At 38.3% G+C, this 16,056-nt stretch overlaps 1 protein-coding gene across 4 annotated transcripts in view; it reads left to right on the forward strand.

Annotated features, from left to right (window-relative positions):
* LOC110983007 (uncharacterized) overlaps window positions 1–16,056 on the forward strand; it is a 55,497-nt gene that overhangs the window by 15,254 nt on the left and 24,187 nt on the right. For all 4 annotated transcript variants that reach the window (XR_015425000.1, XM_022241861.2, XM_087135633.1 and 1 more), the window contains exons 15-34: window positions 428–552; window positions 774–977; window positions 2,370–2,563; window positions 3,059–3,184; window positions 3,504–3,660; window positions 4,088–4,231; window positions 4,640–4,937; window positions 5,380–5,518; window positions 6,502–6,676; window positions 7,255–7,448; window positions 8,066–8,260; window positions 8,835–9,072; window positions 10,830–10,948; window positions 11,346–11,527; window positions 11,934–12,141; window positions 12,536–12,697; window positions 13,257–13,415; window positions 13,939–14,121; window positions 14,225–14,387; window positions 15,859–16,049. Coding sequence is in view for 3 of the 4 variants with exons in the window: in XM_022241861.2 (XP_022097553.2) it covers window positions 428–552; window positions 774–977; window positions 2,370–2,563; window positions 3,059–3,184; window positions 3,504–3,660; window positions 4,088–4,231; window positions 4,640–4,937; window positions 5,380–5,518; window positions 6,502–6,676; window positions 7,255–7,448; window positions 8,066–8,260; window positions 8,835–9,072; window positions 10,830–10,948; window positions 11,346–11,527; window positions 11,934–12,141; window positions 12,536–12,697; window positions 13,257–13,415; window positions 13,939–14,121; window positions 14,225–14,387; window positions 15,859–16,049 (3,556 nt within the window). In the remaining variant the exon portion in view is untranslated. The remainder of the gene's footprint in view (window positions 1–427; window positions 553–773; window positions 978–2,369; window positions 2,564–3,058; window positions 3,185–3,503; window positions 3,661–4,087; window positions 4,232–4,639; window positions 4,938–5,379; window positions 5,519–6,501; window positions 6,677–7,254; window positions 7,449–8,065; window positions 8,261–8,834; window positions 9,073–10,829; window positions 10,949–11,345; window positions 11,528–11,933; window positions 12,142–12,535; window positions 12,698–13,256; window positions 13,416–13,938; window positions 14,122–14,224; window positions 14,388–15,858; window positions 16,050–16,056) is intronic.

Below are 16,056 nucleotides of genomic sequence, written 5' to 3' on the forward strand. Positions count from 1 at the left end.
ATAATTATGACAAGTTTTATGGACAAGAATCTTGTCTGTCACTGTGACAGTAATCTGGCATGTCACAGTTCACTGAGAAGTTATGCATACTTTGGGCTTCAATGGAATCTCATAAGAAAAACCATTGGCATTCTCTGGTTGGATTCTAGCCCAAAGCCTCAAGCTTACTAGTGAGGATGGCAGGCAACCTATGTAGATTCAAATATGAAATTGCAAAACTTGATTCCAAATATTTTACTTTTTAAATTTACCAACTAAATTGAGGGTTGATTTTCACATAACCAGTAGAGAAACTAAATGTTTAGACAAGCCTGTGGTTTAATTACCCATTTAACTCTAATGTAATACATGCAGAGATGTTCTAGTCCATTAGGCCCCTACATGTATGTGTTAATGTGAATTGTATATTTGCATTGTAACCTTTCAGGATGAAAGCTGATCGAGAACGTCAGTTGCTGTTAGCAAGAGAACGTTTAGGAAACCGTCAGCGTCGTCGAACTGAAGGGAAAGAAGAAATTGGCAACTATGAGGAACTTTCTGTACCTGCTGAAGGTTAATTTAACATTTAGCTCAAACTTTAGATGCTAGCTATAAGGAAAATTTTGCTTCTTCGGATTTCTTGGAACTTCCTGAAGCTTATACTTATGAAAAGAGGAAAATAAGTTCTTTTACGGGGAATTTAGCTACAATAAAGACAATTCAAGTTTTAGAACTCCATCAGTTCTTTGTGAGTACATATATTAGACTGTCACAAAATATGACTGGAATTACAGGTGATATTAATGGTTGGCGTGAGACTGTCCTCAAGGAGCTGGACCGTAAGCATATCCTGGAGAGGGAACTTCTACTGACTATCCTGACTGATGAAGGCAGTGAGGAGTTAAGAGATGCAGCCAGACAGATGGTACAGAAAGCCAGGCAAGAGAGGTTGCAGGAACTCAAAGAAGAGGCAGAAAAACTTAACCCTGACAAGAAAGGTAATGTGGATCACAAAACAAAGAATCCAAGGCACTTTGAAGTTAACTCTATAGAGTGATGATTGTGTTCCATAACCTTGGTAGAGGGACGAAAAAGGATACTTTGTAATGTAACCAGTATTATTTGAGGATATTTGTTGATTCAAATATGGCACAGCATTCACTTGAGTATTACACATCTGAAATGCATAAATCTGTTGCATTGTACAATTTGTTACAATTTTCAGGAAGAGACAAAGTGGTCCCAAATAATTTTTTATATCAAATTTCCTTTTTTTTTTTTTTTTCCAAATCAACTAGGCTATGTGATGCCTACATCTTGGTGTAATCATTCTTACCAAATTTACTGAAATCAGCCAAATAAAGATGATATCTGAGAGGCAAAATTCAACTAAATAGTATTTGTCATTTTCACAGAGAGACAAAATTGTTTTTCATAGATATAGCATTAGTAATAAAGGGCAAAGTCTCTTCGCTGCTTTGATGAGACAAATTTGACACTGGAAATTTATACAAATTAACAATTTGCACCTGGCATGTGTGCCGTTTTCCCAAAGAGACAAAAGTCACATCAATTTTAGCATTTTCACAAACAGAAAAAAGTGTCTGTTTACAAAGTACACAAATTTAATCGACTTCTAGAAATATTGTAGTAGTAGGCATGAACAAGATGGACATGATACCAAAATTGTCCATGGACAAAAACACCCTGTATCGACAAGCTACATTATAACTAACACTCTATGCGTCGTGCGGTGCCTGGCTTTGCGTGGAACCACAGCTAAGAACAGTTGGATCCAAGACTAAGCACTGCTGTGAAATCAACCATGATCATGTCAAGTGTGCGAGCACCACGTGGTGAATTTTTCACAGAATTTTGCAGTGAATCAACATATTCAGGAGATGAAAAATTATTGTGGACCATTTCAGATGATGTAAACTCTTGTTGAAATCAAAATTTTATGGAAGAGGTGAGTGCGTGTGGTACTGTACATCATCACGGACACGGATTGGACTCTTGTACAATGCAGCACCGATTTTTACTTGTTCATGGTAATACTGGGAATATTCTGATTCTTCATGAAAACTTCTGAATTTTGGGGAGAAGGATTCCGAATTCTTAATAGCCAATGTTAGGAGGTCTATACCTCTGACATTACTGTGCTGAGTGTTGCACTGATGTTAATATAAGCAACATACTCAAATGTATGGCCAAAAATAACTGTAGGCTGGAAACCTAAACTTATATTTACCAGAAATGGTCCCATCAGCCAGAAATAGTCACATCAGCCAGAAATAGTCATGTGTGAATGCAGTGTAAATCAAACAGAATTAGACTTGTTCAAATTAAGGCTATTTGTTGTTGTGACAGCTGTTTGTAATATATTGCAGAAGAGAAAGAGGGTCATCGAGACATTCTTGAAGAAGCTGGTGCCATCAAGAGCATTCTGAGGACCATAAGTCTAACAACCAAGAGACATGGTCAAAAGGTTGAAATGGATGAAGTCCACGCTAGTATTTTAGCTGACCTCCAAGAGGAACAAGAAAGAGAGAGTGAAGTGGTTATGGCTGGCCTTGTCTCCATGGTATAGATCTGAAGCCGGTTAAAGGCACAAATTATGTATTATTTATAGATAATGACATGAAAGTGTTAATATCCATTTTTACAAGATGGTACTCATTTTGCACTTGATCAAGAACCCCAGCTTCAGCATATATTTGTACGTTTGGTATTTAGTTGTATTTTGTCTTTGCATCTGGTTTTTACTGTAAGGGGCTTGTTTAGGGTTGGATATATTACCACATGTAAACAATGAATAACAGATGAATAACCACATTGTATATTATATTTCCAAAGTTTAATCACTTGCGAATCACTTTGAATGGACATCGTATGATACCAATTTCCTTAACACAGAAAGGATTTTAATGGACAGCATATGATCAGCCAAAATGTCACTTTACCTTTTACAAACAGCAGATACTTGATGTGGTATTCTTTTTTTATTCTTTATTTACCAAAATTATTTTCTGTGAAACAGTACCTTAATTTTATAGTTCTTATGGTCATACTCGTGTAGAGTGAGGAAGAGTTGTCCAAGATGCGTATAAAGCAGATATGGGAGGTTAAGATGGGCATTGGCAAGAATGTTCTGAATGTCTTCACCCAATATGAAGGAGCAGCTGAAGACGATGCCATCTTAAAGGTTAGAGTTTTGATCAACCCAGTAATTTTCATTGACACTGTATGCATCCCTGGGCAGGCCTCATTACAGAGGCTTTGCAGTTGTTAAAGCAATTACCTGTGAAATTATGGTATGCAAACATGCATTGTCTGAAAGTCTGCGTTTCATATTTATCAAATTTTGTCAGTGCACAAAACTTGTAATTTGGATTGGTTTGGAGCACTAAAACACTGCCTGGTTCTGGATCAGGCTTCAAGATTCCTTTGAAATAGTGTCAGCATTCTTTTAATAACAATTCGTGTGCTTTTCTGTTGTTGCCTTCATTGTTCATTCCCTAAAGGCTCTGGACAAGAAGTATGATGCTTTGAAAGACAAGCTGCTCATTGACATATTGCGGAGTCATTTAGGAGAGAAAGAGTGGGCTAGAATGAAGGAGCAAGATAGACAGAAGAAGCTCTTGGACCTAAGACAAGAAGAAAGAAGACTACGCAAAGAAGGTATCATACAGATGTCTTTCTGTAGGAGTTACTGTAGGTTCAGGTATTCTGCTGTTGTTGGAGCTTCCATATCCAAGGGATAAATGACTATGGTGATAAATAATCGTGGCCTGGGGCATGCATAGCATCTTCAGCTTCGCCTTGGAGCAGGATGCGTCCCTCAGGTGTTCAAAACATGAATTCCCACATCACAGTAGTCAGCAATTGTTAAGTATAATGGTACTCCCTAGTGCTCCTTGAAAAAAACATTGGCAGCTTTGAAGACTGCAAAAAAATGGGCTGGTACAGTTAGCTCAGGCGGTTAAGCAACTTTACAAGTACCTTTGGCTTTGAAGTTTGCAGGGTTCAATCTTACTTCAATGAATTTTGTGTGTTCAACATCCATTATTAATTTGACATTAAATAGTGTTCTTTTGATTGACCTTAGGCAAAATGGATGCCCTAGCTGCTCTCCTAGGAAATCATGCCAAGACGCAGGCAGACCTTAAGAAACTGATGGGGGACAGCCGAACTGACTACCAGGAGAAACTGAAGATGAGAATTGAGAGAAGGAAAAAGAAAATTGCTGAAGGTAAGAAAGATATCCATCTATAACGTTGGAATAATATTTAAAAAAATGAATAACCAGAAATACAATTTGTCTCCTTGGTTGATGTCAACCTGTTGTATACATTGCAATGCATATTCTACGCTATACATGTATATGGCTCTCCCTGATTTGATTAAATGTAGAGAAATACATGTATACTTTCGTGATTGGTCTTGTTTGGCCGTAGGTTGTTCATAAAAGTATGCAGTAAATGCTCCCTTTATTTGCAGTGAATTAAGAATGTTTCCATATTCAGAATGTTTCCATATTCAGTGTTGTAACTGTTCAGACTTGTTAGCTGCATGCTTGCCTTTTAAAACAAAATACTTTGTTTTGGAACCGTCATTTTTCAAAGTGAGCACAAAGTTACAATCTTATTTTTTGATGAAGGTGGAAACCTGGATGACATAGAAGAAGAACTGTCAGAAGAGGAAGGTGATTCTCAAGACTCTTCCTCCAAAGGCTCAAGCCCCCTAGAGGACCTGCAGAGGCGTTATGATAGTGAACGGGAGGCAATTCTCATGAGATTGAACAGTTCAGAGGCTGAATACATGAGTGAGAAGGAACGACAGGCAGAACTGATTCGACTTAGACTAGAATTACGTAAAGCAAGAGGAGAGGACAACTTCATTGCTGCAGCACTAGTGATGGGGCTCGCTGAACGCAACCAAGCAACCACATCCCAAAGGTTCATTCTTAGTTACAAAATGAATTTTGCACTAAAATTTCTCATTAAAAAGTATCTACATGTCTATGCTTGGCTTTGCATTAGATTCCCTCCTTTACTCTGGAAGACTGAGTGTGAACCTGTTTTGAGGAGCATGAAAAGTTTGATTTTTACACTTTTGTGTTAAACTCTTTGCGAGTGCTACAGCATAGAGCAAAATCATTTACTCAACACTCAAGAAAACCTGAACCCAAAACAACATTGTGTTAAGTACTGAAATACACTTCAAAACAAGCCACCATGAATACCAGTTACAATGTACTTCAATGTTTTGTGCAACTGCAACATCTTTGTATAAATACAAGTGCAACATAGTGTAGTGTGTACAGTACTTCGTATGCATGTACAGTATATCATGTGCAGTGTATTACACAGGAAGTGCTTTACTTGCTATTATTTTTAGACTTAAGCATGACAGGCAGCGACAAGAATCCCTTGCCAAGCAGCGGATTGAAGCCATGAGAAGAAAACGAGCTTTGGGAACTATCCAAGAGGAGACTGAAGATACAGTGACTGATAATGACGATAGGAACTCAATGCAGGTAATGTAACTCAGTTTGTTCATTAGTTGAAGGGATGATAAACCATTCTGCCCCCATCGATATCCAGGATGAAGACGATTAATATGGATATAGGCTTTTCTTAACACAGCATCCTGCTGCTTTCATTGCTGGAAGCTGAATGATTGAAAATGAATTGATTTTTAATATTATTGACGTTTTAAAATCTAATAATTTTGTGCTGGTGTTGCCTTTAAATAATAATAGTTAATTGTTTTCTATCTTTTTAAAAGTTGTCTTATTAATAGACCTGTAACTCATTGATCTCATGCTTTGTTTACATACGCACACTTCCTATGACAACACGATGGATTACATCCCACCTCACTGCCGTAGGAAAGTGCACATGTAAACAAAGCAAGAAGTCATTATTTTACAGGTCAATTCTTTGTTTGTATTTGTGAATATTCCCCAAAAGCTGTAATAAATGAATTGAAGTTCATTTAATTTCATTTATTTGCCAGATAAAAAGACATACAAAAATACGCAAACTACATACAAGAGGCACAACCTAAAAACATCAAAATACATTACATGAGAGATATAAATAATATAAGATATAAATAATTGCACAGTAAGTTTAAGTGTGAGGAGACATTTTGTGACACAACAGTTGTCTGTGGAGCTAAAAACTAAAGTCAGAAGTTTCCACATGTTTTTCATTAAACCTTTTTTCAGCGCATAAGTATACATGTAGGCTTATCCATGTATATCAACCAGAGTCAGTAGCTTTTACTGTAGCAACATCACAAATGCCATTGAAAACCTTGTTGACTTAAAGGATGTTCTGATTTTCCTCATGCATCTGTGCCCTTAGTTTAAGAATGCTGATGTGAGTGTGGTGCTACCACAGAAGTGTCTCCTTGGGTTAGTCCACATGTTGCATTTATCTAAATATGAGTGTGAAAACTGTTTTCGGTACCTGTACAAAAATACCTTTTACCAATGTCTTAAATTGTATCCAGGATGCAGTAATCAGAACCCTTGAGAAGAAACACAACCTGGAAAGAGAAACACTGTATGATCTCCTTCATGCAAAGTATGGGGAAGATGAGATTCTGATTGCAGAACACATGACTCAAGAGCAACGGCAAGACATCCTACAAGAACTAATGGAAAGAAGACGAGCCATGGATGTTGGTAGGATATTATTCACAATTCACAAGGGGAGCCTTGATTGATTTCAATGGTCAAGTGCAGCTTATGTCTGTCTTGCATAAAGCAATAAAGCACAGGATGTTCCTATGTGCATGGACAATGGACATACACAGTCACTCGTTGGATAGATATCTTTTGCCTGAGAAAGTGTGATTGTTTTCATGGTTTTGAGTAATGTATTGAACTTGTGTGCCTCTTTCTTCAACAGCAAAATGCTGTGAATTTTTTAATAAAACATTTTGTCATGATGTATGATGCAGTCAAGTGACAGCAATCAATTCCATGTTCATAACACCCACATGCTCATGTTATGCCAGTCATAACTGTCCCCATGTCGTCAGTGCACATACAAAACACATTCTCAATCAATAAGTAATTACGGGCTCAAAAAATCGTGGCTGAAAAAACTTGTCTAGTTTGTCTTCAGTCCATCTTAAGCAGAAGCATCCCCTCACCAGTTAAAAAAGAGCCATGTTGATAGGGAGTGTTCATTTTGTTGGTAGCCATTTTGTTGTTGATAATCTCGATGAAATCTTATTCTGTGGCATTTGGTCTTTCAGGCAAAAAACAAGAGAATCAAGTTATTTTGAGTGAAGCATCAATTGTGAAGATGGCAGGACGAAAAAAAATACTTGAAAAGGAGACTACCAGGACTTCCATAAGCAAGGATGATGTGGTAGTAACCATCATGGCTGACCTGCAACAACAACAAGCCAGAGAGTGTGAAGCTCTGCTTAGTCAACTCCCTGATAAGGTATTGAGCTCGTTCATTTGTGACATGTGGCCACCATTTTAACCAGTGCAGTACTCAGAAACAGTGAACTCTGTCATGCTGTCTCTGTTGCATCTTTTGAGTATTATGGTAATTTTCCAGGGTTTTGTAATTGATCTATACGGTGACACTCATCCAACACTAACAGATCTAAAGTAATTTACTCATGTGATTACACATTCCCATCTGTGGTTATTGCTTAGAGTATACAGTGTTGACAATAGCAATGATTTATAATGAATATGAGGAGCTGTCCTAACTGACAGCTGTGTGTTACATTTCCGGCCTGATTCCTGGCTTGCAAGTTTTATTAAACGTAGCATTCATTTAAAGAGTGTGAAATGAAACAACACTTCAGGTCAAAATATTAAAATAAATTTCTGTAATATTAAAATAATATCAGAATGTGGTAGATATGCATGTTATTGAATATCTGGTAACTACATGTATGTATTAATGCCTGTTTAAGAATGGCTCATTTTCAGTGACAAACAAACTGAAAATGACATTTTCCATCTGGATCATGATATGGAACACTTTGGAATTGTTAAGTTCTCTTTGTGTATTTAAACTTGATGGAGTCTGTTTTCTCTTTTCAGGACTTTGAGTCCTTGGTGCATGTTCAGCAGCAGAACATTCAGGACCAGAAGAATGAACGGAATGAGAATGTTGCTGTTGTGGTGATGACAGCCGATCTGAGCAAGAAGGCTGGGGAGGAGGAATTAGTGGATGCTTTGCAAGGGAAGTTTGATGCTTTGAAGGATAAGATCCTGACAGAGGCATTAATGAAGCAGGTAATTAGAAATATGAACTTCTTCAAGACTGGTGACATTTTTTTCTTTATTGGCGAGTTAGAAGTAATGGTTGCTAGGCAGAGCCAACTTTTGCCACCAGGAGAGAGATTATTATACAAGCCAGTGCTTGCTTAAAGCCACATAATTGAAAACTGCACCGACAAGATTGCTATTGACTTTTCTTTAAAACAGGAGTCATTGAACCTTAAAATAAAATCACAAAACAATGCTGTCATGGCTTTATTGGCATTAATTGTAACAATGTGCAAGAACAGTGCTCAGACAAATACTACTCAAGTACTTCCATCCTAACAATTTAATTTTCATGACACTGTGATTTTCTGAAATTTTAAGTTTATTTTGTAATATTACCTTTTTGTTTTTACTATCCAGTGTTTGTGTTTTGTAGCTTTGTTCACTCCTAAGCAGTTCAATAATTGGCTCTAAGCTTGGTACTCAAAAAAGTTCTGAATTGCAACACTGGATAGTAATACTAATGAGATAATGCCCTCAGCACCATGTTGATGGATAGGAAGTCATTCAAGCAATGCTAATAATTTCTGTCCTGATTTAGATTGGTGAAGCTGAATGGGCTGTGCTTTCAGAGAAGGAGAGACAAGTCCGTCTGGTCAAGCTTCGACTTGAAGAACGACGACTGCGCCAGGAGGGAAAGTATGATGAGGCTGCTGCACTGTTGGGTGATGCCATCGCATCGCAGACTGCGCTGGAGCTGTTGCTTGGGGATACCAAGAAGCAACAGGAGGATAAACTGAAAGAGAGGCTTGAGAAGAGACGACTGAGAGTGGCTCAGGGTAGGTTGAGTTCAGAGCTGGAAGGTCTTCAGAAGTCAAACAGTGTCTGTAAAATTAAGCAAACTTGCAAGTGGAAATTGACTTTATTCACCTAACCCTAGCCCTAACCCATACTTGGGAAAACATACTGGTGCTCTTTAAACTGATCTATCCAGCTCTGTGTTGGTCTTCTTTTCAGAATGCTACAGGGGAGTTCTATGAACTGATAGATCCAGTTCTGTGTTGGTCTTCCTTTCAGAATGCTACGCAGGAGTTCTGTGAATTGATCTATCCAGCTCTGTGTTGGTCTTCTTTTCAGAATGCTACAGGGGAGTTCTATGAACTGATAGATCCAGTTCTGTGTTGGTCTTCCTTTCAGAATGCTACGCAGGAGTTCTGTGAATTGATCTATCCAGCTCTGTGTTGGTCTTCCTTTCACAATGCTACGCAGGAGTTCTATGAACTGATCGATCCAGCTCTGTGTTGGTCTTCCTTTCAGAATGCCATGCAGGAGTTCTATGAACTGATAGATCCAGTTCTGTGTTGGTCTTCCTTTCAGAATGCTACGCAGGAGTTCTATGAATTGATCTATCCAGCTCTGTGTTGGTCTTCCTTTCAGAATGCCATGCAGGAGTTCTATGAATTGATCTATCCAGCTCTGTGTTGGTCTTCCTTTCAGAATGCCATGCAGGAGTTCTATGAATTGATCTATCCAGCTCTGTGTTGGTCTTCCTTTCAGAATGCCATGCAGGAGTTCTATGAACTGATCGATCCAGTTCTGTGTTGGTCTTCCTTTCAGAATGCTACAGGGGAGTTCTATGAACTAATCTCTCCAGCTCTGTATTGACCAGTCTTCTGTCCAGAATGCAGTACTGCAGGAGTTCTATGAACTGATGTATTGAATTCTGTGATGGTCTTTTTTCTAGCATGCATTCCTGAAGCTCGTTTAACTAATCTCTGTGTTAACATTTGCAGAAAACCTACTGGAGCTCCATGAATTGAGCTATTCAGCTCTGTTTTGGTCTTGCTTCCAGAATGCTCTACTCAGAGTTGCTGACTCAAGTCATGTGACTTAGAGTCGAGTTGGACTTGAGTCGCTATTTTTGTGACATGTGACTTGACTTGGACTTGTTACCGACCCAAGTCAGACGCTACTCGACCAGCCCCATATATTTTTGTAACTCGTAACTTGCAACTTCGTAAGTTGATGCCTGGTTCTTTTTGTTGATTACAGCTGGACAAAATAATGCATAGCTTGACTTGTACTTGGACAAAGAGACTTGTGACTTGACTTGTGTTTAGATCAAATGATTTGTGACTGGACTCCCCCTGTGACCAAATGACTTGTGACTTGACTTGTGACTGGACCTAATGACTTGTGACTTGACTTGGACTTGAATATAATGACTTGTGACTTGACTTGTGACTGGACCTAATGACTTGTGACTTGACTTGGACTTGAATATAATGACTTGTGACTTGACTTGTGACTGGACCTAATGACTTGTGACTTGACTTGGACTTGAATATAATGACTTGTGATTTGACTTGGACTTGAAAAAATTACTTGCTGCTACCTCTGGCTGTACTGAGGCTTGCTGAACTGATTCCAGTTTCGGCAAAAGTTATAAAAAGGCATTAGAGTATGGTTAAATTTAAATGGTTTTCCTTTTCAAATGCGGGCAGTTTTGTCTGGCAATCATTAAGGGGATATGAAAAATAGCTTTGTATAAGATGTGCTTATTTCCAAAGTTAAGATTGTTAATTGCATTTTTTAGGCATGACTGAGGAGGAAATTAATCAACTGGAGTGGAAAGAGATTGAACAAGAGGAAGAGGAACTGAGGAAGAAGACACCTAAAAACATCCTGGAAGACTTGGACAACCGTCTGGATGCAGTAAGATCAAGTGTAGTCATTATCAGAGCCATGAAATTACTGTTCTAGTAGTGCATAAATTGTTACTGTGTATGATCAGAACATCTATAGTATTTAGCTTTGTATTTTGTGTTCTTTCTTCAAAATCAGTGGGTGATAGCCGCACCTCAGCATTGCTCTCTAGCTCAGCTTTGTAATGTTAGGCATTGACTTTGAAGACTGTGCCTCGGAAGAAGTTGATTACATGCCTGAGAAACTTGGACTTCATACACCCTGTATTTGTTAAAGGAATTTGTGTTGGGAAGATGTAAATTTTAGCGGTTTTGTCCCAGTTAGATCATCTTTGAAGGCACAGATTATATTTTTTATACTCAACAAGAGTCTGCATTTCCTTCTTATTTCCCTTTGATGCTTTTAGGAGAGGGATGCCCTCTTGGCTGGTTTAAGAGATGCCAATGACTGTCTGCGTAGTGAGAAAGAACGACAGCTAGAGTTGGTGCGTCTGAGGAGAGAGCAACGTAAAGCTCGCAAGGAGGAGAAGTTTGATGCAGCTGCTCTTGCCATGGGATTGGCCAAACAAGCTCAGGATGCTGAAGACCAGTGAGTCTTTCTTAACATATTCAAACTGTGTCCTAGTGTAAGTTTTTCAAAATTCTTAATTTACTGCTGATCTCTTGTTCACCAAGCTTTAGTTCACTAGTTGAATTGAGAAATTGATTCTATGGCTTTTCTTTCATTAACACTCTGGGTATCTTCTTTTACAATCACAGCAACATTTCCATAATGCACACAGTGTAGAGGGAAATTGGTAACATTCCTGGCTTGTGCTGTCTGTGGAATTTTTTTACCCATTAAACAGTCAAGTTTGGTAATTGTGCTCTGTACAGGAAGTGTTCAGAAGTGTTTAAAAAAGGTTGTTTGTGTTAAATTAAACTTTCTTTTGTAAAAGTCTGTTTACCACACAGAGACATTAATAAACATGCTAGTGTATTTATCACTTTTTAAGACGAGAGAAGGAAAGACAGAGACAGATGCAGCTTGCTAAGGAACGGTTGGCTCAGTGTCGTAAAACTAAGGAAGACAGAAGACGAGCCAAGGAAACCACAGGACCCATTCCCATGCCTGAGGATGAACAGAGTGAGGTCATGATGCAAGAAGCTGTCATACAAGAAATGGAAGTCAAACATGAACAAGAGAGAGATGTGCTTATTGAGGTAGGACAGAGGTGATGTTGAACCCCCCTCCACCAAAAAAGAAGATAGATCTCCATACATAGCTTATATTTATGGAACATTTTCTGAAACTTTGGAAAAGTGTTCTCAGTTTAATTAATCAGGTTCTTCTTTTTTTTTTTAATGTTTTACTGCCACCCTTCAATAGCTTTGAAAGTATCTGCACTTGAATATGTCTTTATAGCAAGAAATTATGAATATACATGTACAAATAAACTGACAGTCTCACTTTGTCAGCTTAGAGCAACAGTTACTGTTTCGCCTTCCATTTCTGCTGGTATCTTTTGGCATGCAAGATCAAAATGAGATCAAAATTAGATTCTGAAAAGGTTTTTGAAGACTTTTTTAGTTAAACACATTCCATATTTCCTTTTAGTTAATGCAAGATCAGGAAAAAAGCAGCTTGAGAACAAACGCCCGACAGATGACCGAGGACAATCGACAAAAGAAGCTGAAGGAGCTGCAAGGAGCACGTCAGGAATGGCGTGACAGTCGACCATCAAAGGAAAATGAAGAGGAACAAATAGACATATTTAGTGTAAGCAATGATAGGAGTAATGACGTAGGTTTAGAGATGATTAATGATGGATTTGTATATTTGTATAAGTATGTCATTTCCAATAAACAAATGTCAGGTTTTGCTTCCTCAGTGTTAAATAGTTTAACCTGATGGACTACATGTTATATTTGTGTAATAAACTGATCTGGGTGTGGTAGTGTACATGTATATCAATATTTTCAGTAGAAAACTGAAGCGTGACATCATTTTGACCAGGAAGTGTAGTGCAGACACACAAAATTGTTGGACATATTCACTTCAGTACTCTGTGTATTGAAAAATAGAAAATAGACATGCTTAAAATTCAAGATATCATATCAGCCAAGATTGTGAACCACAGTAGTCTCAGAAGTTGGAAATACACTGAAAAAATGAAATGTTTAAATTAGAGAATTACAGATCCTAAAGTACTGTATATTGGTTTGTGTTCACATAGAAAAATGCTCTACATTGTATATTTATTCCTGTTTGGCACAAGTTGATCAAAAGTCATCTTGATGACAAACTTAGTTGTGATATCTTTTTATGATTTAAACAGAAAGCCACAGCCCTTACTATGGAAAGCCTTCTAGATGAAGCCAGGCAGACACAGGGAGATGGTATTACTGATAATGAGATTCAGATTGCCTTGTTGGCTGATCTACAGCAACAACAGGAACAGGAAGCTAGACGTCTGATGGAAGACCTGGGTTCAAAGGTCAGCTCATGCCTGTCATGGTTTGACTCTGATTTATGTATTTTTGAGGTCACTTTGCACTACTACCTTACAATACGTAACAGTAGATTAAGAAATGATAAGAGTCATGGAATGTATTTGCAGAAATCCTCAAATATTTCCTCTCTGTTTATGTAGAGTTTAATTCTTACTAGAAGCCACGCATTAGTGTGTCATGTATGCTGATGAAAAATCATACACATAAACAACTCTCTTCCAACAGTGCTGGTACCCTCTATTTATGGTCAGCAAAGTAAGAAAACCCAATCCTTACTACTTGAGTATAAGAAATATTGGGTGCATGTTTCTAACAGAGAAAATTGAGTTTCCCAATAATTTTTACATATATGTCTGGTTTGTCTCAGAAATTCACAAAGCCCATCTTTTTGTATCCTTCATCAAACATCGATGATTCCACATTTTAGTATTGAACAGTTATGTTTTACAATGACAGTATTAACAGATATTTTTCATCCTCTTTCAACATGTGGCTTTTGCACAACAGACCTTAACTACTCTCAAGCAGTTGAAGCAGGTGCAGTACATTGCCCGAGCCAACGGCTGGAATGATAACGTTGCAGGTACAGTGCTAGTCACCAAGTCAGATTCCTCTGAGGTCACTGAGGAGCAGCTTCTCAAGGCACTAGAAGTCAAGTATGACACACTCAGAGACAAGCTACTCAGTGAGGTAAGGGCAAAATTGCCAGAAATCAAGATGTTGGTAGGAATTTAGTATCACTGCATCAGCAGAGCACAGTTTTTCTGTTGCTATTTCTTTTGACTTTCTGTAGGCACTTATGAAACAGATGGGGGAAGTAGAATGGGCTCGTCTGTCAGAGAGAGAACGTCAGGGTAAACTAATGAAGCTGAAGTTACAAGAGAGGAAGATGAGACAGGAAGGCAAATATGATGAAGCTGCTGCCTTGCTTGGACAAGGACTCAAAGACCAACAAGGTAGGAGCCTGCCAGTTTGGGTACACATATGTTCATGCCCCTCACACTGTGCATGCATACTGAATCCCACTACACCCAGAAGCCAGTAAAATTGCTCTTGACTCGGGTAGGTGGACTCCAAAAGTAATCGATCAACATCAAGCTCAGATATATTTGTTTGCCCCTCATTTCCATAATGATTAGTATGTAAACACTCAAAGTCCCTTTTGCTGCACATGATAAAAATCCATTTTCTGCCAAATTTTTGCCCGTCTTTCTGATGTACCTCCAAAGTAACAGAGTCAGAAGTTGGAAGTGAAGGCAACAATTTAGAGGGGATTTTTCCAGTTTTGCTGAGTTTTCCCTTTCTTGAAAAAATGAACTGATGGATACAAAACATTCATCAATCTTCCAGACAGTATCATTAATGATCTGAGAGGAATTCGATAAACGTGGTGAAAATTGGGTACTAAGTAAGGTGAAAGGTACTAAGTAAGGTGAATTTTGAATAAGGGTTTTCTGCCTAGAAGTAATAAACTTTTTTGTTCATAAGAGTTAGTAGTTGTTCATGTGGTATCCAAGTGTCTTGAAGGTAAACCTGGCAAAATTGTGAAAATGAGACACAAAGTTAGGTAAAAAATGATAAGTTTTTTATAATTATCCATTGTCGTAAAATTGACATTTTCCTCTTGGATTATTTTCCTGAGATCTTTCTTACTAGAAGCTATTAAATATCTCCATTTGATAGATTCTTGGCAATTTATTCACACACGAGGTCTTCAAGGAAAATGGCAGTACAAATCCCTCAAATTTGTCACCAACAATTTGCATCATCTGCTGGAATAATTTTTCAGGCTGACCACCGTATGTGACTATTGCACATGCGCGAATACACAAACTAACTGCATGCACAGTCTATGGGGACCAAACATACATGTACGTGGGTACCATAACACACCTGTTGCCCTCAGTAGTAACCCGTGCACATCTTGCTGTTGCTCTTAATGACTCAAAGATTTGCAAGATAGGAGCCTGCCAGTATGGGTACTATAGCACACCTGTTGCCCTCAGTGGTAACCCGTGCACTCTAAGCAGTTGCACTGAATGACTCAGAAACCAGCAAGGTACATTAGGAACCTGCCAGTATGGATAACTATGGCATACACCTACATGTAGTTCTCAGTGGTAACCCAAGCACACCTAGCTTTTGTTCTGAATGACTCAAAGACCAGCAGGGACATAAATACCAGGAGGGGGGAGTTTTTCAATTAACTGTTCAATTCCCAACATTCAGTTCATATTTCTGTGTCAAATGTAAATCAGCTTGCAACCAATCTCAAGTAATAACAACACATGCACAATGTCAGTGGCTCCTTAGCAAATGCTTTGGTTCATTTAGATATGAGTATTCTTAGCATCTTCATAAATTTGTGTCAAGGTAATTTTAACAGTATTCTTTAAACTCTTTCATCTGTGTTATCTTCCAATGTAGAGTTGACCAAGCTGCTGGGCAACACAAAGGCTGAGCAGGGGGAGAGATTGAAGCAACGTCTTGAACGACGTCGCCAGCTAATTGAAGAGAGAGCTAAAGAAGGTCTTGCAGTAGATGATGAGACACTGGATGCAATAATTGACAAGGAGGAAAAAAGACGAGACTTAATGGAAGACAGGAAAAAGAGGCGGGTGTGTA

Source organism: Acanthaster planci, linkage group LG04 (genome assembly GCF_054643075.1).
Source record: "Acanthaster planci isolate LZ-2023a linkage group LG04, COTS_SCS, whole genome shotgun sequence".
NCBI classification, from domain to species: domain Eukaryota; kingdom Metazoa; phylum Echinodermata; class Asteroidea; order Valvatida; family Acanthasteridae; genus Acanthaster; species Acanthaster planci.